At 47.8% G+C, this 25,506-nt stretch overlaps 2 protein-coding genes across 4 annotated transcripts; one reads left to right on the top strand and one right to left on the bottom strand.

Moving 5' to 3' along the window:
- Positions 1 to 1,910: 1,910 nt before the first annotated feature.
- PIDD1 (p53-induced death domain protein 1) lies at positions 1,911 to 20,105 on the bottom strand. 3 transcript variants are annotated; one of them, XM_037402914.1, is made up of 16 exons: positions 19,696 to 20,105; positions 16,825 to 17,199; positions 14,715 to 15,128; positions 13,797 to 14,006; positions 12,889 to 12,943; positions 12,483 to 12,684; positions 11,679 to 11,807; positions 11,200 to 11,379; positions 10,682 to 10,829; positions 9,755 to 9,890; positions 9,382 to 9,532; positions 7,756 to 7,879; positions 6,379 to 6,497; positions 5,845 to 5,952; positions 4,691 to 4,896; positions 1,911 to 3,976 (listed from the first exon to the last, which is right to left on the bottom strand). In XM_037402914.1, the coding sequence occupies exons 2-16, from the start codon at positions 17,087 to 17,089 to the stop codon at positions 3,739 to 3,741; spliced, it is 2,685 nt and encodes an 894-aa protein (XP_037258811.1). In that variant the 5' UTR covers positions 17,090 to 17,199; positions 19,696 to 20,105; the 3' UTR covers positions 1,911 to 3,738. The 3 variants fall into 3 exon arrangements, with proteins under 3 accessions (XP_037258811.1, XP_037258810.1, XP_037258812.1); XM_037402913.1 differs by lacking the exon at positions 19,696 to 20,105 and adding an exon at positions 18,803 to 19,023; XM_037402915.1 differs by lacking the exon at positions 19,696 to 20,105 and adding an exon at positions 18,803 to 19,023 and having other exon boundaries at positions 13,803 to 14,006.
- Positions 20,106 to 20,264: 159 nt separating this feature from the next.
- Positions 20,265 to 25,432, top strand: RPLP2 (ribosomal protein lateral stalk subunit P2). The gene is made up of 5 exons (XM_037402776.1): positions 20,265 to 20,381; positions 20,826 to 20,949; positions 22,736 to 22,784; positions 24,469 to 24,567; positions 24,983 to 25,432. Exons 2-5 carry the CDS (start codon positions 20,827 to 20,829, stop codon positions 25,057 to 25,059), a joined length of 348 nt encoding a protein of 115 aa, XP_037258673.1. The 5' UTR covers positions 20,265 to 20,381; position 20,826; the 3' UTR covers positions 25,060 to 25,432.
- The last annotated feature ends 74 nt before the right edge of the window (positions 25,433 to 25,506 follow it).

The following is a 25,506-nucleotide window of genomic DNA, read 5'->3' as shown; positions in this document are numbered from 1 at the left end:
GGTTCATGGCGGAACCACCCGGTCCTCAACGCACAGCAGGTATCTCCTTTCACTCACCAGAGCCATCCTATGGATGTGCTGAATTTCACAGTACTGTTGTCTGGCCACAGAAAACGGACAAACTGAACACAGCCCCTGCGGGCTCCCTCCCACCTTCATATTTCCTTCAGGTCTTTTACTGGGAATTATACAGCATTTTACTGCCAGCAGCATGTAAACAGTTTAACCCCCTGCAGGATATAGTCAGGCTTTCCCTTACGTTTTTTATAGAACTAATAAACTGATCTGAGTTTTGCCTGGGCTTTAATTTCTCAGCAGTTTCTTTTATTAACCTTTGCAGGGGCTGGAAGCATCTTACCTGAATCTGGCTCCTGGCAGCTACAGGGCTATCATGGTAAGCAGAACCTAGAAGTGGAGAGTGGTATGTGCAAAACACACTTCACCTCTGAGGGCCACTTGGTCGTTCTGCTGGAGATCCACAAGTTTATGAAGTAGAAAAGGGTTTAATTATGAGAGTTAAAGAGGTATAGATGTTGCAGTCAAAAAAAAGAGGAGAAAAAATGTTTCCACTCCCAAACAATTTCTCCCTTTACTTTTAGATTTTTTTTGTAAGGAGGCTTTTCCTTGTTGAACTTTATTTGGGAGAATTTTGGACACATCAGGATCGTGCACAGTAAAAACCACAAAATCTGCCAGATTGTCAGTAGGACACTGTAAGGTGCCTAATAGGAACCAGGAAAAGCCAGGTAGCTGAAAAGGGAAAGAGACTACTCTGGCATGTGAGTAATTATTAAAAGAAGAGCAAACTTTTAATTCAAAAACTAAATGCCACGTTGGGTTTTTTTGCTGCTTCAACCACACACTGCAACTGTAACCCCTGTTTCCTGGCCATAGCAACTACAGGCTTATGAAGGAGTTACCGTGCCTCAAAGAAATTATTAAATAGAGATAACACACCTGAAAATAACATGCTTTCTGTTGACTCTCATCCAGCTCAAATATTTGCTGCTGAGTCAGCTAAGGAAAGAGCAGCCGGATGGTTGCTCTGATTTCCCGTCAGCACCCTCATACCCCCAGCTGGGTGCTCACTTCAGTGTCAGTGCAAGGAGAAAACCAAATGCCGTGAGGTGACCCAGTCCAGCGGCTGCTGCTCAGCAGTGAGAGGATGGAGATAACGGTACTTCTCTGGGGTAGTTACTTAACTTTCCTCATCAGCCCAAACCCTGAAGAGCTGTTCTACTGATGATATTGTCTAGGGTTTGTTATCTCCTGTTGCTTGGCCTGAGTAACCTAAACACCTAGCACTGACCTCCCTCTCTCCTAGCCTGATCTATCTGTTATCTGGAAAAGCTGTAGCTCTGCCGACATCTGGATGAGACCTCCACGGAGTCCAGCCTACACAGCCCTTGTTTCAGCATTCCCAACTCAGTTGTTGCCTGGCCATCACAAACAGAAAGCTAAGTGCAGCCTAGCTTCATCCTGTTGTAGCTGTGGGTGCTACCTTATGCTACCCGTAGACCCGTAGTAAGGAATTAACCGGCTTTGCCCAGCCAGAAGCCTCCTGCAGCCTCACCAGAGGCCAGGCTAAGCCTGCACACTGGGCCCTCTAGACTAGCCTTGATGCTGCCTCGACCTGCGCCACCTGAGCTCTACTCCTACGCTTGGCGAGCCAAACCCATGCCCCCAGTGCTGCGTTGCCCAGCTTAGCCCCACGGCAGCAAAGCCAAGCTATGGGCTAGCATTCGCGCAGCTGCAGCCTGCCCTGCGCTTTGCAGCCAGCAGTGCCCAAACAAGAGCTCTTCTGTTTCTGTGCAGCATGGCCAAGCTCACCTGTGTCTTTCCACCAGCAAGTTCAAAGGGACCTGGCTCTGTTTAACACCTCGAGGCATTTATGAATTAGCAGACCATGCTTTGAAACAGTTAAGCACTTATTTTATTCCCAGTGAGAGCAATATGCCCAAATGCATCTCTCCAAAACTGGAGTAAAGAATGAATACCTAGTTGGTACACATCAAAATTACAGACAAGAACAGATGACACAGACTACCAGAGAAACTGTACATTCCAATGAGAACTGCTGACTTTAATCCAATGTGAGACTTGAGGGGCAGCACGGCGTAAGAAATCAGATCTGAGGAAGTCCCTACGCCCAAGACGGTAACTCAAGCCTGCAAATCCTTGTCCAGTGCTTTGGACTGGACACTGATCACTCCACAGCCTGAGATGTTAGAATACCCTTAAAATAAATAAATAATTTTAAAAAAGCAGAACAATTTTATGCTTCTCTTTCAACAGTACTGATGGCAGGTCTGAAACACAGCATCAGGGAAACCACCAATGATTCCTCACAGGAGGAAGAAAACACCAGGATTTCTCAGACCTGCAGCAGCAGGTTGAATCTGGGTGTTGCAACCTGGCATTTTTCTACAGACTTTTGGTTTTCAGACTGAGAACAGCCCTTTAAGTATCGCTTAGAGAGTTATGCTGAATCCAACCTGTCTTGAAAGAGTTGGATTTACGCAGATGACAGTAGTCTTTCAAAAAGCTTGCATGAAATTTCCCACTGTCATTAGTGGGTCACTAGCTGAGGCCCATTATGAGATGGGGAGCAGGAAGAGAAGGGCACCTCAGTAGTCAATGACAGAGTAGTTAAAAAGCAATAAACACTTTCAGCCTTATACAAGATGTTCAGACTGCAAAACCAGGAGATTAGCTCAGCATAGTTCATGCCAATCCCACACGGTGCCTATTTCACAGCTGGTCAGACCAGTTTTTAAAATGCAAATTTAAGTCATGCTTTTTACCAAACTTCAGGAGGGGTCACACCTTCACTATTGCACAGGCATATTTCACTGGGAGGATGTGAGGAATATCCCTTTGCAACTGCAAGGGATATTCCTTAAAGCAGAGTCTCTCCCAGAACAGCAGGGTTACACATTTTTACTTGTTTCTAAAATAAAACTGGAACTCTGTCAAAGACCAGCAGTGCATAGGTCTCATCTAAAAAGCCTGGCAGGTGCAGCAGCCTAGGGACAATGTGAAATTTTTTTTGTTCCAAAATGGTTTTTGGAGGAAAACCAAAATACAAGAGCAATTTTTCTAGAAATTAGTTTCTTCTCTTTTCCCCACAAATACTTAGGTTTTGGTTTGGGCTTGAGGAAACTGGAAGAGATTTGGCAGAAAACAGAAAACATTTTCATGGGCAATACAATTCATATTCTCATGCGAGCAAAACACATCATTAACCGAAATGGCTGAGGAGTCCCCACCGCACCACAGGCCTTCATGACACAACTGCACCTCCACTTTCCCATCAAGCACTGGAGCACAAACAGACCCAAATGCTCACACCCAGTGGCTCCAGCAGAACATGGTTTCTGGAATAAGTTATAAATAAATAAACATGACATGATTATTAATTCATTAAAGGCTACTTTAGCCACTACTCAACTGACAGACGCTTCAACCTCAGAATTTCTCCATGTTTCTGAGATCTAAAGCTCAAGGGCGAGAAGTGGAAGTACAGAAAAGGCTTGTAAATGCACTCTAAACTGCCTGGGATTGGCAGAAGTGGCATGTGAGTACAGACCTGAGAGCGCTCAGTAGTCTGCTCACAAGTGAATCAATGTCCAGATCCTCGGGAAGACACTGGCCCTTGAGGCAGGAGCAGCTCCAAGACATTGTCACTCTGGGTACGCAGAGGGACCCAATATGAAACCCCATTCCTTCTGCCAGGTGCTACATCATAGCTATCGCAGAGTCCTCAGTGCTGCTCTCCTGCTCCAAGCCCACCCGGCGGATGGACTCCCTGTATTTCTGCCGTCCCAGCTCAACAATGGTTTCGACCTCATCAGCAATGTCCTGGCGGCCACTCTCTTTCATGGCTGTAATCAGCTTACCCACACAGTCAGGATCCTCCAAGTTTTGCTGAGCCCATGAGAACAGCATGTCCAGGATCTGCTTATCAAGGTCCTCTCTGAAGAAAGGGGGAAGCGCAGAAGTAACCAGCACACTCTCCTGACTGACAACCCGAAGAGGCCTTACTGGAGTCCTAGTCCATGCCTGGAGCCCCAGAGAAGCCATCCAGACACACAAAGCACCCGGTGGGCCTGCCTTTTCCCCACCCACCATACAGGAGTTGCAGTTCCTACACTAGAATCTCTCTAGATTTTTTTTTTCTAATGGAAATATCAAATTAAATGATTCTGCTTTTGAATGTAAATTCCCCACAGGAATAGTAGGTTAGTCATAGCAAGTCTAATTCTCTCCTACCGCTCTGGCTTTTTGGTCAGACTGCATGTCCCATGACGTACCACAAGCTCTTTTTGAATAAAGATGATATTCACAATCAATGCCATAAGCCATTGCTCATTGTCAGAGATGGAGTCTGGCCAGGAATCCAGATCACAGAACAAAACAGGAATGCGACTCATCAGAACTACAAAGGTCATCAGGTTTGTTATTTCCCCGATTGTGTTTTTCAAACTTAAAGCTTTGTTTTATAACAGCAAGAGAAAATAATCAGTTTTCGATAAAAGAGGTAATGTTTTGAGAAGAACCATTAGTCAACCCATCTTTTATCTGGTGAAACAATTCCAGTGGGAAAACTTTCAACCAGCCAAGCATTAATTTATACTATTACACTGCAGATAGATATAATGCACTACTCTTGATCAGTGTTGTATCTTACCTGTTATTGTATCCTATGCGCTCAATCTGCTGATAGGTCAAGCCCAGGTTCAGGCCGATGGTCTGCCAGTCAGCTCCCATGCGCCTGGCAATGCTCAGCAGGTTTGCCTGGGTCAGGTAGCCAGTCTCAGCACTGCCCAGGTTCAAGGGAGGGAAGGAGAAGCCATTCAGGGGGTGGGGATTCTCACCCCAGCGGGGTTTCAATCGCTGTGTCACAGAGGAAAGAGAGAGAGAACGTGCTAAACAAATTGGTTTTATACAGGACAATATCTGGCCATTCAGATTGCACACTGAAATATCTTTCCTCCCGCCAAGGAGGAAGGAAGATCTTGGGGCTGAACAGTCAGGCTGTAAAAAGCAAGGAGCGCTCACACTGGCAATGACCAGCAATGCTCACTGCCTCTGAAAATATCAAATCATAAAGTACACAGTCATATCTCACACTGGAAATTTCCTTTCTTTACAGAGTATTTTTCAATGAACTATCTCCCCAGAATATATTTGCCTCGGCAGTAAGAGAGCACTTAGTCTAGATGTGTAGTTGAGGTTGCATGTGTCAGAAAGGGATGTGAGATCCTGGCACGTGATCTGAACAGAAGCATTCAGCCTACAAAGGTATTTATTGTTTTAAGCTTCTCAAATATCAATTAAATTTTATAAGCAAAAGTTGCATTTCTCACTGCAACATACAGAGCAGCCTTAAAAGGCCAGTGGCTCACATCAGAGTACTTACACTCAACACTTGTATTAAAATCCAGCCTACCTACCTCATCCTAGATCTTCCTTTTTTCCTGCTGCATGAGCTGTGTGACTAAGAAATTTATAAACAAAACAGACACTTCCTTTAATTACAGTGAGCTTCCTCCTGTTCTACATCATTCATTCAATGGATCCACCCTCTCTGACCACCCATCCAACAAGCCTGTGCTTGACAGAGAAGATGAGTAGGAGAGATGGAGACCACTCCCAGCTGTTTGTGTTCCTCTTTTCAGAAGAGCTCATGGAGAGTGGGAAATCTCCATGGTTGGGCAGCCATTTCTTGCAGTCATTCATTGCATCCGTTCTCATGGAGGAAGACAAAACTAGCTGAGCAGCAAGGCCGTGCTTTTACCCACCTAAGTTATTTCTTTTTTTTAGGAGACAAAAAAAACTCACAGGCAGTTTAATAGGCAGAGTAGCGAGCCAGAAGGAGTCTGGTCCTTTCCTCCTCCTGCTGGCATCTTCAGGGATGCTCTTGGGAACTGCCCCTCGGTAGAAAGAGACCTTTGCAAACAAAAAGCATGCAGTGAGGCTCAGATTCAAGAACACTGGCCAAGCCTGATTGCTTTGTCTTTCCTGTCTGGAACAGAATGAATCCAGCATTTCTCACCTATCCTCTGTTCACAAACATGGCCTCCCAATGAAGTGCAACTGGGAGGAGCACAGAGGTTCTGCCATAAAGTCTGGACTGACTGTGAAGACACCAAGAGTTAATGGCAGGAATGTAAGTCAGAGAGCTAAGTGATGAGTGATCCTTTAAGACTACTCTGTGATTATTCAGGGTTTAGTCAGTGAAATGCAAAGCCAAGGAAAAGAGGGGAGGGAAAAGAGTCATACCTGGCACTCAGAAATTATTATTGGGAACATCGTAAAAGCAATGATGATGATGGCCATGGAGGAAACAAATAGTCAGTGTAACCGGTTGCTCACCTGGCCTTTGACAGCTTGGTCTTTCCTGTCTACAGGGGAGGTCACATAGATTTCCTTCATGTTCTTCAAGTGAGAGTAAAAAATAAACGAGAGTCGTCCATCCACGCAGTCGGGGCGATCTGCGCAGAGAAGCAGCAAATGCTCAACTTGTGCAGAAAAGCGTGCAGATTTTCGAGCCTGGCCAACAGCCACTAGCAGCCTCCATGCTACTGCCTACTCCTACTCATGCCTGAAAGGAATCTAACACCCTGCTTCCTCACCGGGTGAGACGGGAAAGCAGAAAACCCTGGCTGTGGAGAAAGCAGGTCCCAAAAGTGAAAAAAGGTAATGGCCACAAGGTGGAGATCAAGTTCAAGAATGGAAGGCAAGGCAGGGCAAAGCATTCGGGGGGAGCCTAGTCCATCCTTGGCCCATTCCTCTGTCCTAGGTCCATTCTACCCCTTGGAGGGCAGAATCAGCTGCAATAGCATCCTGTCATGCATAAAAATAGGCCCCCTATCCCTCCACCATTTCTGCAGTGGGTGCTGGAATATGAATATAGCTAAATGGAAAAAACTATAATCAGGTACAACACTCATATGTAATTATCTAGAAATTAATTTAAGAGTCCAGCCTAAATCAGGACAGAGCAACAGACCCTGGCCTCACAAACTCCACTGAAAGACCAATGCACTTCAGTATTCTTGGCAGTGCTGGGTTAAAGGCTGGACTCTACGATCTTAAAGGTCTATTCCAACATAAACAATTCTATGATTCTGTGATTCATAGAGTTAAGCTTAATTTACACCAATGAAACTGAGCTGTACGCCCAGGTTTTGAAGAACATGGCTCAGTTTGCAGCTGTAACAGGTCCAGACACATTGGGGCATAAAATATCATCTTGAGTTTTGGTCTTGCTCCCTCTTTTCTTCTCTTCCAGTGGCTCCATTTGGGGGAATTTTTTTTTTGCTCTGGATTATTTCAGAAATACCTTCTCTAATCAAATACCATTATATGTGTTCTCTCAGAAATGGGCAACATTAATTAGATCACCATGGGCATTCCAGAGTTTTGTCTAAGATGCCAGGAAAAGGGCATAGATGGCTGCAGTAGCAGATCAGTCATAAAATAAACACATTTGGCTATTGCCCTCTGCAGACTACAACAGCATGAGAGGAAATGAAAGCCTACAAAGAGGACTTTCCTTCAGAAAAGTAGACACAAAAGTTGGGTGACCAGAGAATATGACAAGTTCAATGTCCAAGGGCTAGCTGCTGTGAGTAGTAGGCAAACTGGAGGCAGAGAGGAATGCCATGGAGTACAGCCCCCAGCAGATACACACCTAGGGCTAGAGAAGCACAGGAGTTAGAAGCAGAAAGGAGCCCAGTGCTGCCATACCCATATCGATGCTGATGCCTCGCTCAAAAGCTGCAAAAAATTGCTCTCCCTCAAACATCTCCACCATGTCAGATGGCTCAGGTCCTCGATAGCGGTCCTGCAGCTTCTTCAGCACTGGATCGACCTGACAAGGATGATGACACAGGACTCCATGTTTGATCTGAAGCACATCTGTCCCCTGACCCATGTTCCTACACCCATGATGTTCCCCACACCTTCAACAGGGGAAGTCCATTTTACATGGGAAGGATGTAAACAAATGAACACACACCCACCCTCCTATCCCAGGTACATTTACTACAGGCAAGGAAGTGTTTGTGGTTACCCTATTTCTCCCCTCCAGTAAAAAGCAGAAAAGCCTATGTGGACTAACAAAGATAGGCCATCCCAAAGCTGTCAATAAAAAAGCATTTTCAGCAGTATCTCTACATTGTAACAGGTCAGTAACCTTCAAAGACAGGGAAGGATTTCCTTGCTACCTTATCTCCCTCACAGTATGCCATTAAAAGACATTTTTTCTGCAAAAAGCCACATGCTGCAATAGCACACAGCTGAGGACACCAGAAAGCTCATTTTTGCTTTGCAGCTTGCAATCACACTGGCAGACCTGGGGTCTCAGAGGCAATGCAAGAGTTAGCCCAGAGCTGAGGTGTCTGTTGTTCTTCCTATTTGTAACAGTAAACCTTCTCTCTCACCCCACCAGCACCCCTAGCAGGAGTACAGACACCACTGAACCTGTCTCACTGTGGGTGCCGTTGCTGCCTCCTCTGGAAACAATTTGAGCCCTGAACCCAAGATATAAAGAATCCTTATAGCTGTTTATGCGTACAGGTCATTTCAATGTTCTCCTACAGGAGAACAAATAAAGAGCAAAAGGAGGAACCAGACCAGAGGGTTGTGCAGAGAGTTGGATACGCAGCCCAGTTCTGGCAGCCTGATAAAACTCTCACGTCACTGAGCTGCGCTGTCTGTCAAGGTACACCGCTCTACAAATGCAGATGCACACTTGCTTTGCTGCTGAGGGCTGGTACCCCTAGGGCAGAGGCAGCAGCAGAGAGTGAGCCCTTCCTATCTCCTGACAGACCATCAAGCCAGGTTAGCTCAGGCTAACAGCACAAACTAACTTGATGCTGCACTGAAGCAGATTAAGGAAAGCTCGTATGTTCTGTTCCACTGCTTGAACGGTAAACAGCAAGGAACATCGGGAAGAGTGAATACCATTTCTAGCCTCTCCAGCTGAAACCAAAGCAGTGCTTCTGCCCACACTACTAGCCCACGTCAGACAAGTGACTTATTAACCTTAATATCTTTGACTGAAATTTAAACCGTGTTTTGCCTCATGTTTGCTGGACACTTACAGCACGCAAATGGCCAGCTACTGTGTCTAGCTGATTTTAGCAGCCCAGTCTACAGAATGTATATCCAGCCACTGCTGCACAGAGTGAGTTTTCCTTCTACCCCAGCTCACAGTGAGCTGGTATCACACTACCAACACAGTGTGGTGACAGCATACCCCGGCCACGACCTTGGGGCAGCAAACAGGACCATTTGGTGCACTGCTGCCCTGATGTCCTATAAAGGGAGGCGCAGGAAGCTCAGGAGCAAGGCAATGGAAGCCAGTCAAACCTTGTGCTTGGGGACACACTGTAGCAGGACTTGCTCGGGGTCCTTCTTCCTCTGCAGAGCAATGAAGTTCACCTGGTACATACGCAGCCGCTCATAGACTTTCTTGGCAATGCCTCCAATGTAGGTCTTGGTGGTGTACCACAGCCAGTACCTGGCAGACAAGGAATTAAGAAAAAGGAGGGATCCTGCCTAGTAAGAGAAGCCAGTGTCACACCCACAAGACTGTAAAAAGTGATGGGTAGAGATGAAGTGCTAAGCTTGGCCTGATGTGCAAAGGGAGAAGGTAGGGTTAACGGCATGAGCCCTGATCAGTGTGGGAAAAGCAAGGCAGAGGAACATCCCATCTTTTCCTCAGGACTAATCCTGCACTTACCAGGAGAAGTGGGTGACTTCAAACACCACATAGAGATGGGTGAATTCCAGCACCACCTGACTAGTAATGTCATCCCAGGTTTGGCCCTCCAGGTCACCATGGAGAAGATGCAGCCTTGACCGATCCAAATTTAGCCCTTAAAGACAACAAGGATCAAGAGATGCTATATGCAGCAGAAGCCTTTGTTCATGGCTTTACAAACCTAGCCACAGTCTGGGGGGATTCACTATTAAAAAGCACCAAATTAAGGCTCATAGCCTTCTCTTCAGCACCCAGAACTGAATTTTGGTCAAAGAAGAGCAAAAATAAAAGGATGATGCTACTTCAACGTTTCCAGGATAGTCTGGCAGAATATGCAGGCTTAAACTGATAGTGTGCTGATTGCCACCAACAGATTAATTAGACAATTCCTATCACCAATATCTAGGGTTATTAATTAAGTTCCATCTCTTTCTAAAGGTACATCCCACAGGCTTTTCTATCCTGATGCACTTCAGACATAAAAATGCCAGGTGGTGTTACAATGAAGGCCAAGCCGTACCCAAACATATTTTACTTCTTCACAAGAAAGCCAGGAAAGGTCAAAGAAAATAGGAATTAGGAAACACAGGATACTCAGCATGCAAACAGAGGAAACCCTGGCGAGGCTGAGGCTGTTTCTAGCAATATTCAGGGTGGGAGATGGCTTAGTGTATGATCATACATTTTTAACTGCAGTGGCTCAGCATCAGATTCATGAGCTGGACCTGAACTACCTTCCGCACCACCACACTGCACCACCACTCACTCAGCATATGCACCTTGCTGCTCCTGCAGGATAAGCAGCAAGCTTTATTATTACAGGAGAGGCAAACAAAAATCCCAGCTTGCCATTCATGGCTTTCCACATATGATGTTTCTCTTTGCCAGTTTTGGGAATAAACTCACCTGTGAGCCCAGGTGGGAGGGGCAGCTGAATTCTCACTGGCCTGAGAAAATCCACCAGGGAATCCTGGGAGAGGCAGAGCAGGGGACTGGCTCTGCACCCTGCATCGGCTGTGATTTCCTCTATCTCTTCTGCAGAGACCGGCAGCACCTGGATGTGGAAAACAATATGGAGAGCAGGGCAGTCAGGCAAATTCCCAAATCACTTGCTCAGTTCCCCCAGCACCCAGCAGGCAGATGCTGCTCCTGGCTCAGGGGCCCGTGAGAAATGGAAGCACAGTGAGTGAACTTTGGCTGAAGTCTGCTCTAATACCAGTGTCAATGTGGCAAGCTGGGACAGCCCAGGGTATTACAATAGCATTTACCACTATCTAGCAGCTCTACAAAACAATTATTTTTAGTGGGGTGGCTTTAGAATTACATCCACAGAAATTATTTCCCCCTAGTCTCACTCACTAAGCTGCTGCAGCAAGAGCTGCACTAAGGCTTACTAAAGCTTGTGGTTTTTAAAGCATGCATACCTGCAGCTTGACGTTGCGAGTCTCTTCAGTGACTCCAGGAGGAAAAGTCACTTTGATGTTTGGATCCACACTGGAAAAGAGCAATGTCCCCTCTGTTGGCACTTTGCATTGATTTTGCACAAGTCGAGACACAACAAGGAACCAAGAGAAGTGGAGGACACTACAGTGAGCCACATGCTTCTGTAACGGAAGACAGGGAAGAAAACATCTAGGCATATTATGCAGTACAATAAAGGCAGGAAGCAGCCGGGCAGGTGAAAGCACTAGAACAGGGATGAAGCACAGCAGGCTGCAAGTTGTCACCTTCAGGAGACACACCTCCACAAGAGAGGAAACCTGGAGCTGAAATCCACTATGTTTTATAGCAGCTGGTCAAAACACAGCTTGGGAGGTGTTTCAAATGGATTCACTCTTGGCTGGGCAAAACGGAAGAGGGGAAGGGTAATAATGTGTGTCACCAGTCATTCCAATCTGCTTACCTTTGACTTTTTCTTCTGCTCCACTCTTGTACTCAGATCACTCCAGCTCTGCCCGCTGAAGGTCCGAACTACCACCTCACGCTGACGAAGGGTTTGAGGGGAGGTGTACGGCATCCAAATCTGTACCTCCTGGCAAAAAAAAGCATTCCTGTGAGACACCAATAGAAAAGATAAAACCAAGCCTAGCTCTGCTCTGTGGCTTCCTGTGCAGACAAGAAGGGGAAAGGCAAAGCACGGCCTGTACGCAGGGAGTGGAAGAGGAGATAGGAACCTGCTCTGTCCTGCAGCCTCCAGGGAGGTGACAAGAGATGTCAGGTTTGCTACACAGTGTGGCGGCAGGAAAAGTTCTGCAGCTTGGGGGCAGAAAGGGCCAAGCAACTTTTGTGGTGAGTTGCTGTCAGCCATGACAGGGCTGGTGGCGTAAGTACTCACCAGCCTGAATGAAAACCACACAATCAGGCTTTTGGGGAAGGATGTGAACCATTCTCCTTGCAGGCTAAGGCCAAATGCTGGAACAGCACTTATCCTCTGGCACAGGAGGAAGCTTGTGAGTGAGGAAGGTTATAGCTCAGCTCAAGTGGGAGCAGTGGGGCAGGCAAAGAAGCCAGACCAGCACAGTGCCAGGAAAGCTTGTCCTTTCTGAATCTTTGTGGCTGGGCTTCTTTGAAAGGCAGTCCTGCAGTTACTTAAAAGCAGCAGTGATGGGCGTAGCTGTCTCAAAAGTCCCAAGAGACTTTCTCAGAAGACTCCGCCAAGCTATTGCAGAGGCAGATTGATCAGGAGGAGGCCTGGATGTGTCCTCACCTGCTGGAATTTGACCCCATGGGGCTGCAGCTCCAGGACTCTACTTAGAAGGACATCATGGTGTCTCAGCTTTACCCACTGAGGGTCCGGTGCAAGGGTTCGGAAGTAGATCCGCAGAGGGTCAGAAGCAGCCCCCGGTGGAAAGCAGAAATGGATGCCACAGGCCAGGACCACTTTGCAGCCTTCAGAGGTGACAGTAAAGCTTCCAGAAGAAATGCATGAATGTATGACACTGTGCAATGACGTCAGCCCTCCGAAAATCAACAGAAGGATCTCCTACCTTGTGTTTGACTGGCCTACTGAGGACATAAGCTTCTATACATATGTGCAATACCCACCACGCACCGATCTTGACTTGGAGCTTGTTACACCACTGTAATATAAGTACTTAATAACAGAGGCTTACCTGTCCTCTCCTGATGCAAGGAAGAATCTTCGTAGACCTCTGGCACTGGATTGATCTGTGGCAATAACGTTTGGGTAGGAGAAGAAGACAGGTTACTTAAATCAGGATAGAAAAGGAAGGCTGAATTTGCATTTTAATTTTGGCTTAATCCTAATCTGACAGTCACTAACAGAACCCTGTTCACACTGCAGTAGGCTTCAGATCAAGCAGCAGCAGGAGGACAGGAAGGAACCTAGAGGTCCCAAGACACACTAGAAGTACTGACTCTCCCCCAGGAAAACTCAGAAGCAGGGAGAATTAGAAAATATTTCAATTTACCACCCCTGCAACTCTCAGGGCCTTGTTTGATTGCCTGGGGCCAACCCTGGGAATCAGCACTTGCTCTTGTGAATGTAAACACTATTGGGAAACCTCGCTCATATTCCTGCTCATTCATCACCTTCATCTTGCACAAAGAGCTGCTCCTCTGCAGCCTGGGACCCACAGGAAAGCAGGAGGTAACTGCATGGCAAAATGAGTTCTTATTGCTCCCAGCACCTCTAGCATGAGCTACCACAGCCTTAGGGCCACGCAGCAAGTCCAAGAACTGGTGCTCACCTCTGCTAAAAAGGCTGGACCCTTTTAAGGGCCTCTCCTGATCCACTTCCTGTGAATCCCATTTTCGCTTTCACTGTAAAACCTCTCCTAGCAAGCCAAATTCCAGGGACCACCGAGCCCTTCGGACTAGGCTTGGGCTCATAAAAACAGAACTAGTACTGTCTGTATCCTTACAAGATTGTAATTGTTCCAGACAAAAAAATACCGATCTGATTCCCCCTTTCTTGCCTTCTCTAATCCAAACCCATTCACGCCATGCTGGGCTGAGGGAGGGAACAGCTGGGCAGAACCCACAGCAGCAGAAGCCTTACAATTACCATCCTGCAGGGATGGCTCCGTTTCTCCTAAGGGATTGCCTCGGAGACGAACGAATGGTGAGGTCTGGATCTCGGGGGGGACAGCACGGAGGCAATTGTTCTGCAGATCAAGTCTGGACAAGTTGGGAAGGCTGGCAAGCGAGGCAGGGACCGTCACCAGGAGATTGCTGTGGAGATGCAGCCGCCGCAGAGACTTCAGATTGGCTGCAGGTTAGAACAAGAAGTGACCCCCCATCCATGCTGTTAATTGCATTGCACATCAGCTCTAACGCCCCCGCCGCTCTCCTCATCACGCACACACGCACAAAATAAGGGAAAAGCACAAGATCCCAGCATCCCTTCAGCTCACAAAACAAAGGGGTCCAGGGAACTAGCCGAGAGGCAACGCAGCCTCCTCTCTCCTCTGCTTTTCAGCACCCAACTACCAGTATAGATATAAGATGCTTCTGTAACAGCATCAATGACAACCCCAGGCACAAAGTAATACAGGACCCAAGAGCCAGGAAGCTGGGCAGAAGTCAGAGCCCGGTTCAGTGGACTGGTCCACACTGGACAGCATGATTTGACACCCAGATTTGCATCCCACTAAACCACAGCTCTTCTGTTTCCAGTTCCAGGTGCCACCCAAAACCAGCCAGGCCAGATCCTCGGCTATTATTGTAAATTGTATTGAAATCTTAGCAGTCTTGCTGATCCACAGAAGCAGAAAGCACAGTCCAGAAAGTCATTAATGCTCAAGGGGACTGACTGAGCCAAGCATCTTTCTTCTGGGTATCCCTTCCATTTGGCTCTAACATAACAGATGGTTTGTGTTAACAGCTCTGGGGACAGAGCCCAAGGGCCTCAGGGGTCCTAGACTGTATCAAAAACTCAGTAAGTCTATGTCCTTCTTTTCCTCTAGAAAATACATACCAAAGGAGTCTGGGACACTCGATAAGCAATTCCCAGAGAGATCCAGCTCTGTGCAGTTACGCAAATTCCCGACTTCTTCGGGGAGGAATTCCAAAGCATTTTCAGAGAGATCCAGGTCCTGTAGCACTGTCAGCTCCCCAATGCTACGAGGTAAGTTCTTCAGCTGATTTTTCATAGCAGAGAAGAAAGTCAGTTTGCTCAGACAGCCAAAGTCCTCAGGGAGCGCCACCAGGCTGTTGTGGCTCACCAGGAGCACGTGGAGGCTAGGGAGGTGGAGGATGCAGCTAGGCAAGGTGGAGAGGCTGTTGAAGCTGAGATCCAGGTGGGTGAGACACCTCAGGTTCCCAGCGTCGGGTGGTAAGCTTGTCAGGGAGCCATGCTGACACGAGCCAAACTCATCCCTGGCATGGCCACCTGGGTGTGGAGGGAAGGGGAAAAAGAGGTCAGTATGCTACAGGGATACCTCACCGGCCCCACGTAAGACTCACAGGGACCCAGAAGATGGGGATTTACTGATCACATTGAGCAGCACCGATTACAAAGCATTCATAGAGAAATGGGGTTTCTCCTTGCCTCATTTTCCTGATCAGTGAAAGCGATATAATGGTGAAGACCTTTTATGAAATCAAGAGATGCTACAGTCAACCAGTAAAACTCTGCTGAACATGTCTGGAGTCACAAGTCAGGAAGCGCCAGGCCACTCCACATATCTACCCCCCTTCAGCAGGGTGGCCGATACCCCTCCAAGCCTCCCACTCTCCTTCCCCACCAGCACCAGTGGCCAACACACAACACTTTTTGGACTAAGGAGACATTCCTTACCCTCCAGGCTTTGCCCATGCTGTTGAGGGATGAACAGCCCTGAGGACTGAGATCTGCCCCTGCAAGCCTGGAGAGCAGATGTGAGGAAAGCAGTGAAAATGTGGGGAAAAAAGCAGGTAGTTCAGTATTGTGTAGGCCAGATGGCGCAGTGAGGAAAGGATACGTGTTCCCCACCCCAGCTTGTGACAAACTGAAGAAGGTCTGCACCCATGGAAAATAAGTCAAACAAACAAAAGGAACCTTCCAAAACTCTCCATTCCTTCATCGCTTTCCACTCTCCCTCCACTGTTGTCTGTTTGTATACACGTACAGCAGATGGCACCAAACATTTTTTATGCTGCATAATGGTGAAAAATGAGAACAATCAAACTAACAGACACACATTGCACTAAGAAAATCTTAGCAAACTATTTTATTGCATTTCAGGATGCTCAGGGTGTACATCTCACAAAACAAGCTTGATAAAAGCTATGCCATTATCCTCACCTTACTAAAGGGGGAAAAGACAAATGAAATTATTCACATGAGAAATCTGTGGCAGATATAGAAGCAAACTTCAGTCTTTTCAGTTTTCAGCTAGAATCCTGAATTCTGGCCACAAACTCCCCCTTTTTTTCTCTCGTTTCTTTTTTAAAATCCACCTCCCAAAGAGCAAATGATTCAGTCTAAGAAATTATACCATTTGCATTGAGATCCTCCTACAATAAAGAGACAAGAAAGTCAAAGAATGGTCTAATATTTATAGGTCTAACAGTTACTACAGCTTGCCAAATTATGTGCACACCTGAGTCATGCTTTTAATAAATGTTGAGCAGTGTCTTCCGGTCTTAAACGTTCACTGACACTAAGAAGGATTAAGCTAGGATTGATGGAGATGGAAACACAGCAAAGACAGCTCATTATACTCCCAAAAATGAAAGAGGGGCTGAATATCTACCAAAAAATTAAACACCTTTCAACCCCCCCATCCTTGCATGCATAACCACGCAAAAAACCCGCTCTTCTTCTAGAGGATGGCTACAGAAAATACTGCATCATCAACCCAACCAGACTCCAAAACCTGTTCCCCAGGCAGCTGTAGAAACAAAGGAAGGAAATAAGAGTTTAGGACCTGTATCTTATTGAAATCTGCATGCAGCTCTGAGCAAGGCTAAGAGCTAAAGCTGTAGTAAGGGGCACCAGAACAAAAAAAATTCAAGGGCAGTTTGTCCTGCAGATGTGGAGAAAAGGGTAAAAAAAATTAAGCTGAGCTTAAAAGAGTTGGATGGTGATGGGCCCAGGAATTTACCTTTGAGCACCAGGGACTTCAGGTGCTTCAGATGAGGAAGGATGTCCAGTGTGGTGTCAAGGAGGCGATCGTTGCTGCTGAGCCGGAGGAACTCCACCTGGACCACCTCTCCCTGTCGCCCCTCGAACAGCTGCAGGAACCGGTGGCAGCCGTCAGGATAAACGTCCAAGTTCAGCCTGTTGTCGGCAAGGCACAAGCCAGCAAGTGCAGGAGCCCCCGAAGCCCCCTCCCCACACTTGTCCCCAAGCCCCAGAAGCTCTGCCATCTTCTGCGTTTAGTCCACAGGGTCCGGACATGCTCTGACTTGCCAGGCAGGCAGGCACCAGCAGCACTACGAGGCAGCTGGGACAAGGAGGAGGAGGAGGAAAGATGGCTCTGAAAGAGAACACAAGTGCACAATGAAGTCTTCCTGCCCCAGCCCAGAGCAGCTGGAAAGTTTATAATCACAGCAAGAGGGCAGGATGGATTACACACTCGTTACCAAAAGCTTTGTGGGCAGAGAGCACAGAAATTCAGGGTGATGGATGCTACACAGGCTTCTCCTCCTAGGGAAAACCTCTGAGTTTCCCTAGCCAACATCCCAGCAGAGAACAGAGTAATTACCCACCATCAAAATAAATAGCAATATTAACTTTTAAAGACATGAATGTAAATGCCTATGCCTTACGCAGATTTCAAAGTGCCTTAGCGGGAAGCTTTACAAGTGGAGGGGAAAACCGGGGCAGGGAGCACCAAGCCAGGAGCAGAGCCCAGAGGCTGCTCACAGGCTGCAACATCAAACCCAGCTGTGAAACTGGGTGCCAATGGGATAAAAGTGAGTGTAGATGAAAATGGACAAAGGGCAGCAGAGCCAACGTGGCAGGGCCAGGGAGAGCGTTAGAAAAGGCGTGTCCGTGATACAGGAGCACTGGACTGTGCATTGGGATGGGGGCTCTTGCAGATTTGCCTCCACAGAGATGCTCTAACACAGCCACAGCCAGCTAGTCCTTGTTTCCTCCCCGCACAGCACCCTCCACAGATAAAGAGAAAGGGGAAAAGCAGGTATCACATAATGCATGCTAGGAAGGATTTAAACCTAAAGGAGCAGAGGTATGAAATTTGAAGAAATTAACTATTCTTCTGCCACCTTAGTGTGAAGAAGCCTTCATCCACCTAGGACTTTCAAAATCACCTACTATCATCACAGCACACTGGTAGTCCAAAGATGAGCAAAGGCACCACACTTGTTTTTATACCAGTAGTCACATACTTCCAAGTCCCCCACTTCCTGTTTTTTCCACTTCCTTTATCTTCTGCAGCTCCCCCTGAGCATGGCAATTAAACTAGCTTATGGTATGAATATCAGGAGTTCTTTTCAAACCCTGTCATGGATCAAATAGGTGAACAGAAGTTTCTTTTAAGTGATGCAGAACTACAAAACACTTGTAACAGCTTTAATGTCCGAGGCCAGCAGAAGCAAGCTAATGCCCCTGCAACACCCTGAGGATCAGCGCTTTTTACTGTTAACCTCTGGGACATGGCAGCACTGGTGTTCCCGAGGCACAGTCTGGGGGAGGCATCACACCTGGCTCCCTGAAAGAGGAGAAATCTTTCGGGCACATAAAGACAGCAAGAACAGGTAAATGGGAACTTTAGTAAAAAAGTATTCCTTACAAAAAGGCTGTACACAACACAAACACAGCTCTCTTCCAGATACACGTAAGCAAAAAGACCATCTGCTACAGCTTGGTAAAGCTATTGATGGTGAAGGAACCACAGGGCAGCTCTGAACTGGCCAGGCTGGAGGACATGGGCAGGCACCCTTGTGCACAGGCATGCACACGTGCACATACGCACACGTGCACGTACACACACACTCACCCCAGTCTTCACCTGCCCTGCCACCAGCTCCGGCAGCACCAGGCCCCCGTTACCCCACAGGGCTCCTGAGCAGAGGCTCAGCCCCCTGGGGACACCCCCCCCCCCCAGCAGGACTTACAGCCGAGCAGCAGGGCCGCACGCGCCGTGCCCCGCTGAGCACTGCCTCGCTTGTCTCACCCCCTCCGCACCCGGTCCCTGGGTCACAGACCCTGGGTCCCGAAAGGCCCGGCCGCGCTCGGTTGGGCTCAGCCCGGCACAGCACTTCCTGCAAAGTTCGCCGGCAAGCTGCGCTGCCGGGGCGGGACGAGCCGGAGGAGGTGCCAGATGCAGCGGGACAAGGCGCAGGCAGCTCTGGGAGACGAGACCCAGGCGTCCCACTGTCACAAAATGCCATTTTCCTAACGCCGGCCCAGCCTCGGCACCCCAGCTGGTCCCAGCGTGAGCTCAGCCTGCAGGGAGCGGGAGGCACGGGCAGCCTATGGTGTTATGCTCATTCACTGCAAATCCAGGGAGAGCAATGCAGCAGGGGCTGCAAGCCTGGCAGGGCACAGGGCTGAGCACTGCCGAGCCAGCCCTCGAGCCACCCAGGGCCACCGGCTCTGCCACAGCAGGGCCTTTGCCGCCCGCCTGCCCCAGGAGCCTGTAGTCCACTGCCTTGCTGCAAGGGATGCCATGTGGTCCTAACACCGCATCCCAGCGCGGCCCCATGGCGTGTGCGCTACTCTCCATTTCGCTCCCAGGGGCAAAGCCAGGTTTTCCATGACAGCGAGTTTCTGGCCGGTGCCTGGCTGCTCTGGCATGGTGGTGCTGCTGCATTAGTGCCCTGAGAGGAGCACTCCTTGCTTACAGCCAAACACAAGCTGCACAGTGCCCTGAGGAAATGTCTCTTCCCAGGGGGAGTCAACAGAAACCACCGGCTGTTTCTCTCAGGCCCTTCCTCAGTTAGAAACCGGGAGCCTGGGTGTTCCCTGATGGCACCAAAGTTACCAGAGAAGCAGGAAACGCGCTCACCCGCATGGGGGGTTTGTAGGGAGACTCCAAGGCGGCAAGGCAGGGCTAGCCAGGACCTCCTCACGGCCCTACTGCAGCGCTTCTGGTGTATTTAGCCCCTGGGGATTTTGGCACAATATTAACTTTTTGCTATTCTTCATTTCCATAACCCAGGGAGGCCTCAACGGAACCGAACCAGGCGGTAACTCCCGCAACCCCGCGGCGAGGCCTTGCCACAGGGCCACCTGCTGCCGGCCTCCACGGGCCGGGGCAGAAGGGCCGCTCCTCGGCGGAGGGGGAGTCCGTGCTTCCCGGGGGACCCCGCCAGGGGAGGGCCCTGCACTGCCACCGCCCGGCCCGCAGGAAAGCCGCGGTTTGGGGGGAAAAAATGGTCCTAAAGCGGGAAAACGGGCCGCTGAGGCGGCGGCACCACCCGCCGGCCGCGCCTCATAGCGCCGCGCCTCATAGCGCCGCGCCTCACAGCCCCGCGCGTGCGCCCCGGCCGGGCCCGCCCTGCGGCGCCGACAGCACGGCCCGCGGCTCCCCATTGGCCTGCAGCTCCCCGCCGGCCAGGCCCAATGGCAGCCTTCGTTGTTGAGGTGTGACGGGAAGAAGGTGTTGCAGAGGCACCACCCCTTCCCTTTGGCCGCCGGGCTGCCATTGCGAACGCACGTTCCGGGTCTGTCTCCCGCGCCGCCTCCTCCCAAGTAAGCGCTCGCCGGTACCTTATCCCCCCTCCCCCGCGGGAATGGTCGCTCCCGGTCCAGCCCGCGGCCCCCAGCGCGGCTTGGGCGAGACTACTTAGCGCGGGAGGGCGGGGGGTGGGAAATGGCGGCCATGTGCTCTCCTGGCCTGGGCCTGGGCCTGCGCAGGGCCGGGGCTGGCGGGGATGCCGCGGTACCGGGGTGCCGACAGCCTTGGGCTGGGGCGGCCGGCTGCTCGGGCTTGGGGCCCACAGCGGCTTTGCGGTGTGAGGGGCTGGCAGGGGCGGTGCGCGGCCTGGCGCGCCGTGGGCTTCTGTCTATAAGCCGAGCCAGGCGCCGGGCCGGCGGGGAGCTTTGCCTGGCTCCGCGTTCCCAGCGAGCGGGTGAGGGTGCTCCGGGCGTGGGGCCGGGTCCCTGGCACCAAGAGCCGGCTCGCTTGTTTTCCAGGATGCGTTACGTCGCAGCTTACCTCCTAGCGGTTCTCGGTGGCAACGAGTCTCCCACCTCAAAGGACTTGAAAAAGATCCTCGACAGTGTCGGCATTGAGACGGACGATGAACGCATGAACAAGGTGGTTTTGCCTCTTAATTCCAGATGGCCACAGTCTGGGCAGCTGCAGACATTGGAGCTGTTTCCTTGGTTCGGTGTTTCTTTGGTTGCCTCTGTGTTGACTAGTCTTATTTTGTTTAGGCGCTTGCAGGCATTACCTGTGTGATTTCCAAAGCACTGCTTAACCAGTCAGAACTATTTTTACAACACTTTTGTAGAAGTCTGGCTTCCTTATTTAACACCTGCCCTCCACAAAGATCTCTGGCAGTTGTTGCTGACTTCTGACTGTTCAGTTTAATAATTTTCAATGTGATGGTGGCCACAGATAAGTATGTATTGAAAATAATTTATGTTCTGACATAATGTATAGTTTGCACTTCATGTTGCATTTTGGCTTTTGGTCAGTATCAGTTCAAAGTTAGTACTTTTGAAGGCCTGATATTCAGTAATAAAGTGTCATTTAGTGTACTGCAAAGAAGCATTTGTTCCTTCACCAAGAAACATAGACAAGTTATAACGTGGACATTAAAGGTATTCAATAATAATATGTAGGAAAAATTTGGAAATTAATGTTGAAATGGTTGTGTTGAAAAACAGGTTTTTTAAGAAGGGAGTGTCTTAATTAAAACGTTTCTTGGGATGTGATACTTTTCAGCCTTGTGGATTTAAATGGTCATGGGGGAAAAAAAAACTAAAGAAACTATCTTATCACCTGCCCCATAGTTGTATCAGAATGTTTCCAGGGAGGTGGGAGAAAAACTGAGTTACTTTCCCAGTTGGAGACAGTGTTTTACCACAGGCCCGACCAAACAGTGGGTTCACTGAGCTGACAGCGCCCTTATTATGGTTTGAGATGTTGATTTGAACTTGTGGTACTCCTGTTTAAGCACCAGGTCTTTGGGCTTTGGCTTGTTTACATTTGTTTAATACCTTTATAAATTAATTGTTTTCTCTGGTCCTCCAATATCCAGAAAGCTGCTCTGGAATGTGTTTTGCTTGTGATTAATTAATCCTTTTCTGTTTGCATTGGCTGTATCTTATGCCAGTGTAAATCTAGTGAAGTCTTAAAAACACCTTCCATCCAGACGAAGCAAGCACACAGGCATGACGTTTTGCAGATTGCACACTAAGCAGGAGGTGCCTCCTGCTGAAAAGCCCTTGTTTGAAGTCCTTTGGCTTTGGCAGTTAAACAGTGTTCAGCACTGACTGCTGGTAGCAGGGACTCACCGGTGAGGTCTATGGCGTTACTTTTTTTTTTAAGTGCTTGGTTGCTTTAGCAATTTTTGGATTTTTTTGCTTTCCTCGTCCCTGGCTATAGGATGGTAGTAAAACTGAAGTTGGAACTCTGTGTTCCAGTGCAAGGATACAATAGCCAGCTTGGCTGTAACATTTGGTAACGCTAGGAACAGGACCCTGTGGTTTTTGGTCTAGGGCCCAGTGCTTCAGAGCCTCCCAGTGGGTATTAAGCAAGATATGTTAACAGTCCCTCAGTGACTAACAGACCATTAGTGGGGTTTCCTACTTGGCTCCACAACATCTGTGTAGCTTGCTTTCTGCAGGGTCCTTGGGTTCACTATGAATTTATTGTAACAGATTTCATGAAAAACCTTTCACAGAAAAGTATAAAAGCCTTAGCTGAAGTTTTTGTTGCCATGTCCTCTTCCTTCCATTGAGAAACCAGCAATGCTGGGGCTGTGTAAGCAGCAGGATGGAGGCATTGCACGTGACAGTTAATCAGTGCTTGTTTAAATCTAGCTTACACTCATGCTGTTTTAAAACTATTAACATTCTAAACTTAATTTACACAGGTTATTAGTGAGTTGAATGGAAAAAACATCGAGGATGTCATTGCTCAGGGTAAGTACAGTCTCTGAGCATCACAGATAATTGCCTCTGCTACTTTGGTAACTTAGACCCAAGAGCATAAATTGGTGCAAACTCCGTGATTATTCATCAGTGTAGCTTTGTCGTTGAGGACTTCCATGTTGGATCTTAGCTGAAGTGACCAAAATCCAGGTCCATTCTCATTCCCTGCAGGTTGGTGCCAGTACCTGCTGGGTTTTGCTTGTGGACAACATTAAACTGGAGAACTTCAGCATGTATGAGCTTACTGGTAGTCTGCTCATGATGTGGTTTTCTGGACATGTTGATTGGAGAAAGAATTGGCGGTCCTTCAGGTTCTCTGGGAGACTTTTTTCTTTGTGTTTACCCACTTCTATGGGCTGATTATGTAAAACAGGAAGAACAGACTGTTAAATGTAAATTAAGTGTCATTAAGGGTACAGCTACACCCTCTGCAATTAATACAAGTCTCTCCAGTACACATCTCCTGGAGCTCCCCAAGTCTGGCTTTTCCTTTTCTCCAAGATAGGACTCTTTGAGTGCTGACTTCTGCAGGAACTTGTGCTCTTACCCGCTGGCTCTTAACTAAAGTTGGAACTTTTAACATTAATTGACTGGGTCATAGGGCTGAAATAAAGCAGAGCTGAGGTGGTGCAAAGGTTTCTGATTAATTAATTTCTGTATTTTTTGCAAGTGTGTAAGCACAAGGGAACTTTTAGGCATATGTTTGCTTAAAGGTTGCCGGGACTTTGCCTGGCGTTGCTGTTAGGAGAGCAGTAACTGGACATTTCTATCCACGGGGTCTGAAGGCCGAAGAGAGCTGTTATACATGTGCTTACAACACACTTAGGCTATCTCGTCCTGTAATACTTTTTCTTTAAATAAATTGTTTCCTAGAACATACTGACATGCATATGAAACATGTTTGTTTACTTGGCTAGTTTATTAGAGCTTGAAGTAACAGGGAATTATTTAGAAACTGATTCCCAGAAACTGAAATACAGGCAAACGTACTGTGTACGTGACCTCTGAATGCCCAGGGAGCCTTGGTATGTGAAAGGCAGATGCCAAAGAACTAGCTAGCCTTCCAAAGATGAGCATAAATCAGTTTGTTAACCTCAAAGGAGATGCAATAGGGTTCATAGGGTGCTGGAGAATTGGTTTAAAATACTGTGCTCTTTGCCATAAGTACATCTCTCCCCTCACCCCCTTCTGTCCTGTGTGATACAGTCATGCCCTCACAGTTCTCTATACCATTAAAAAAAAAAGGTGAGGGAGGGGGGAAAGCCAGTGCTGCTTATGTGTTATTTTTGAGGTATATTGAAATCATCGATTTCTGGGCTCTTAATGCTGCATTCAGAAAACACCATTTTTCTGTATATGTAAAACTGGATATGTTTGCCATATTTTTATATGACAGTTTTGGAAAAAAATGTTGAATTCGTGTACAGAAGAAAACTTACTAACAATGTGCTGCTAGCGTTCTTAGCATAAGCCTTAAACTTCAGGGTTTTTTACAAATAATAGTTTATACTTTCTTAATCATGAGCGCAGCCTCTTGTTCCTTTCAGCTAATAGAGACAAGTTCAGTCCATGAGACATAGTACCCGTTCTTCTGCACTCTTAGTTTCTCTTCTTTTTCACCATACCTCTGTGCTTGCGATGAACACTTAAATACTTCCTCTTCTGTCCCATTCAGGCAACGGAAAGCTTGCCAGCATGCCGGCCGGGGGAGCTGTAGCAGTGTCTGCTGGAGGCGGCTCTGCTGCTCCTGCTGCAGCTGCTGCCCCTGCTGCTGGTGAGTATGAGTGGAGAGGCACCCTTACAGGGCAGCACTGGTTTTCTGTGTTAAACTGAGTCCAAATTTCACGGCCTTTCCGCTTCAGCAGTTCACTATATAACTGAAGTGTAAAATGGAACAGTTGCTTTTCCTTTGGGAAATCAGAAACATTTGCTCTTTTATCTACCTTATGATTGTGCTGGCTCAGAACTGAGAATCAGATGGACTTCACTGTGTAAAGCACATCCCTTCAGCAGTAGTGTGTGCATCCCTTCAGTGTTTGTAGTTAGGTATTGAAAGGGAATGAGATGAACCGTGGAGGGTGAAATACCAATAATATGGGAGCTGAGGGCACCAAAACCTGCATCTCAAAAATCTGTCATGCAGAAAGTATAAATACTGACCATTGGCTTGGTCTTTCTTTTCCCTGCAGCTGAGGAGAAGAAAGAAGAGAAGAAGGAGGAATCTGAAGAATCTGACGATGACATGGGATTCGGCCTATTTGATTAATTATTTGTTACAGAAAAATTATTAAAATCCTTTGTTTAAAATTTTTTTGTTACTTTTATTATATACATACAAATGCTGTTGGATTCAGACAGCTGTTCTTAAAATAGCTCTGACAAAGCTTTGATTTTTGTCTCTGTTTGAACCAGGTACATGAATTTTAGGACAAGCCGTGGGACTGTGCTCTCTCTGAGTGCTTAGGAAATGGCTAAGCTGGTGTGACCTGGCTGCTTGTTTGGACACTGCTCTTTCTTAAACAGTATGTGGAAGCTGAATCTACCTGATGTTAACTGTACTTTGCCTTCTCTGTACTGTTTTGCCATCCTGATTACTCAGAGCCCCATCAGTTCAGCAATAAAAGGAATTTTATTTTTCAGGATCGGTTTAATCAATTCCAAAACAAGTCAAACTGAACAGACAGCAGGTCTGAATTTGTCCAGAAACATTCTA

This window comes from Falco rusticolus, chromosome 10 (genome assembly GCF_015220075.1).
Source record: "Falco rusticolus isolate bFalRus1 chromosome 10, bFalRus1.pri, whole genome shotgun sequence".
In the NCBI taxonomy this organism is placed as follows: domain Eukaryota; kingdom Metazoa; phylum Chordata; class Aves; order Falconiformes; family Falconidae; genus Falco; species Falco rusticolus.
This window is presented reverse-complemented; position numbering and strand designations above follow the sequence as displayed.

Coding starts and splice junctions, on each gene's coding strand:
- PIDD1 (XM_037402914.1), bottom strand. CDS start 17,089: ATGGCAGAGCTTCTGGGGCTTGGGGACAAGTGTGGGGAGGGGGCTTCG. Junction 11,808..12,482: donor ATGGGGTCAAATTCCAGCAG/GTGAGGACACAT, acceptor TTTTTTTGCCAG/GAGGTACAGATTTGGATGCC. Junction 9,891..10,681: donor CCTCCCACCTGGGCTCACAG/GTGAGTTTATTC, acceptor GTTGTCTTTAAG/GGCTAAATTTGGATCGGTCA.
- RPLP2 (XM_037402776.1), top strand. CDS start 20,827: ATGCGTTACGTCGCAGCTTACCTCCTAGCGGTTCTCGGTGGCAACGAG. Junction 20,950..22,735: donor ACGATGAACGCATGAACAAG/GTGGTTTTGCCT, acceptor TAATTTACACAG/GTTATTAGTGAGTTGAATGG. Junction 22,785..24,468: donor CGAGGATGTCATTGCTCAGG/GTAAGTACAGTC, acceptor TGTCCCATTCAG/GCAACGGAAAGCTTGCCAGC.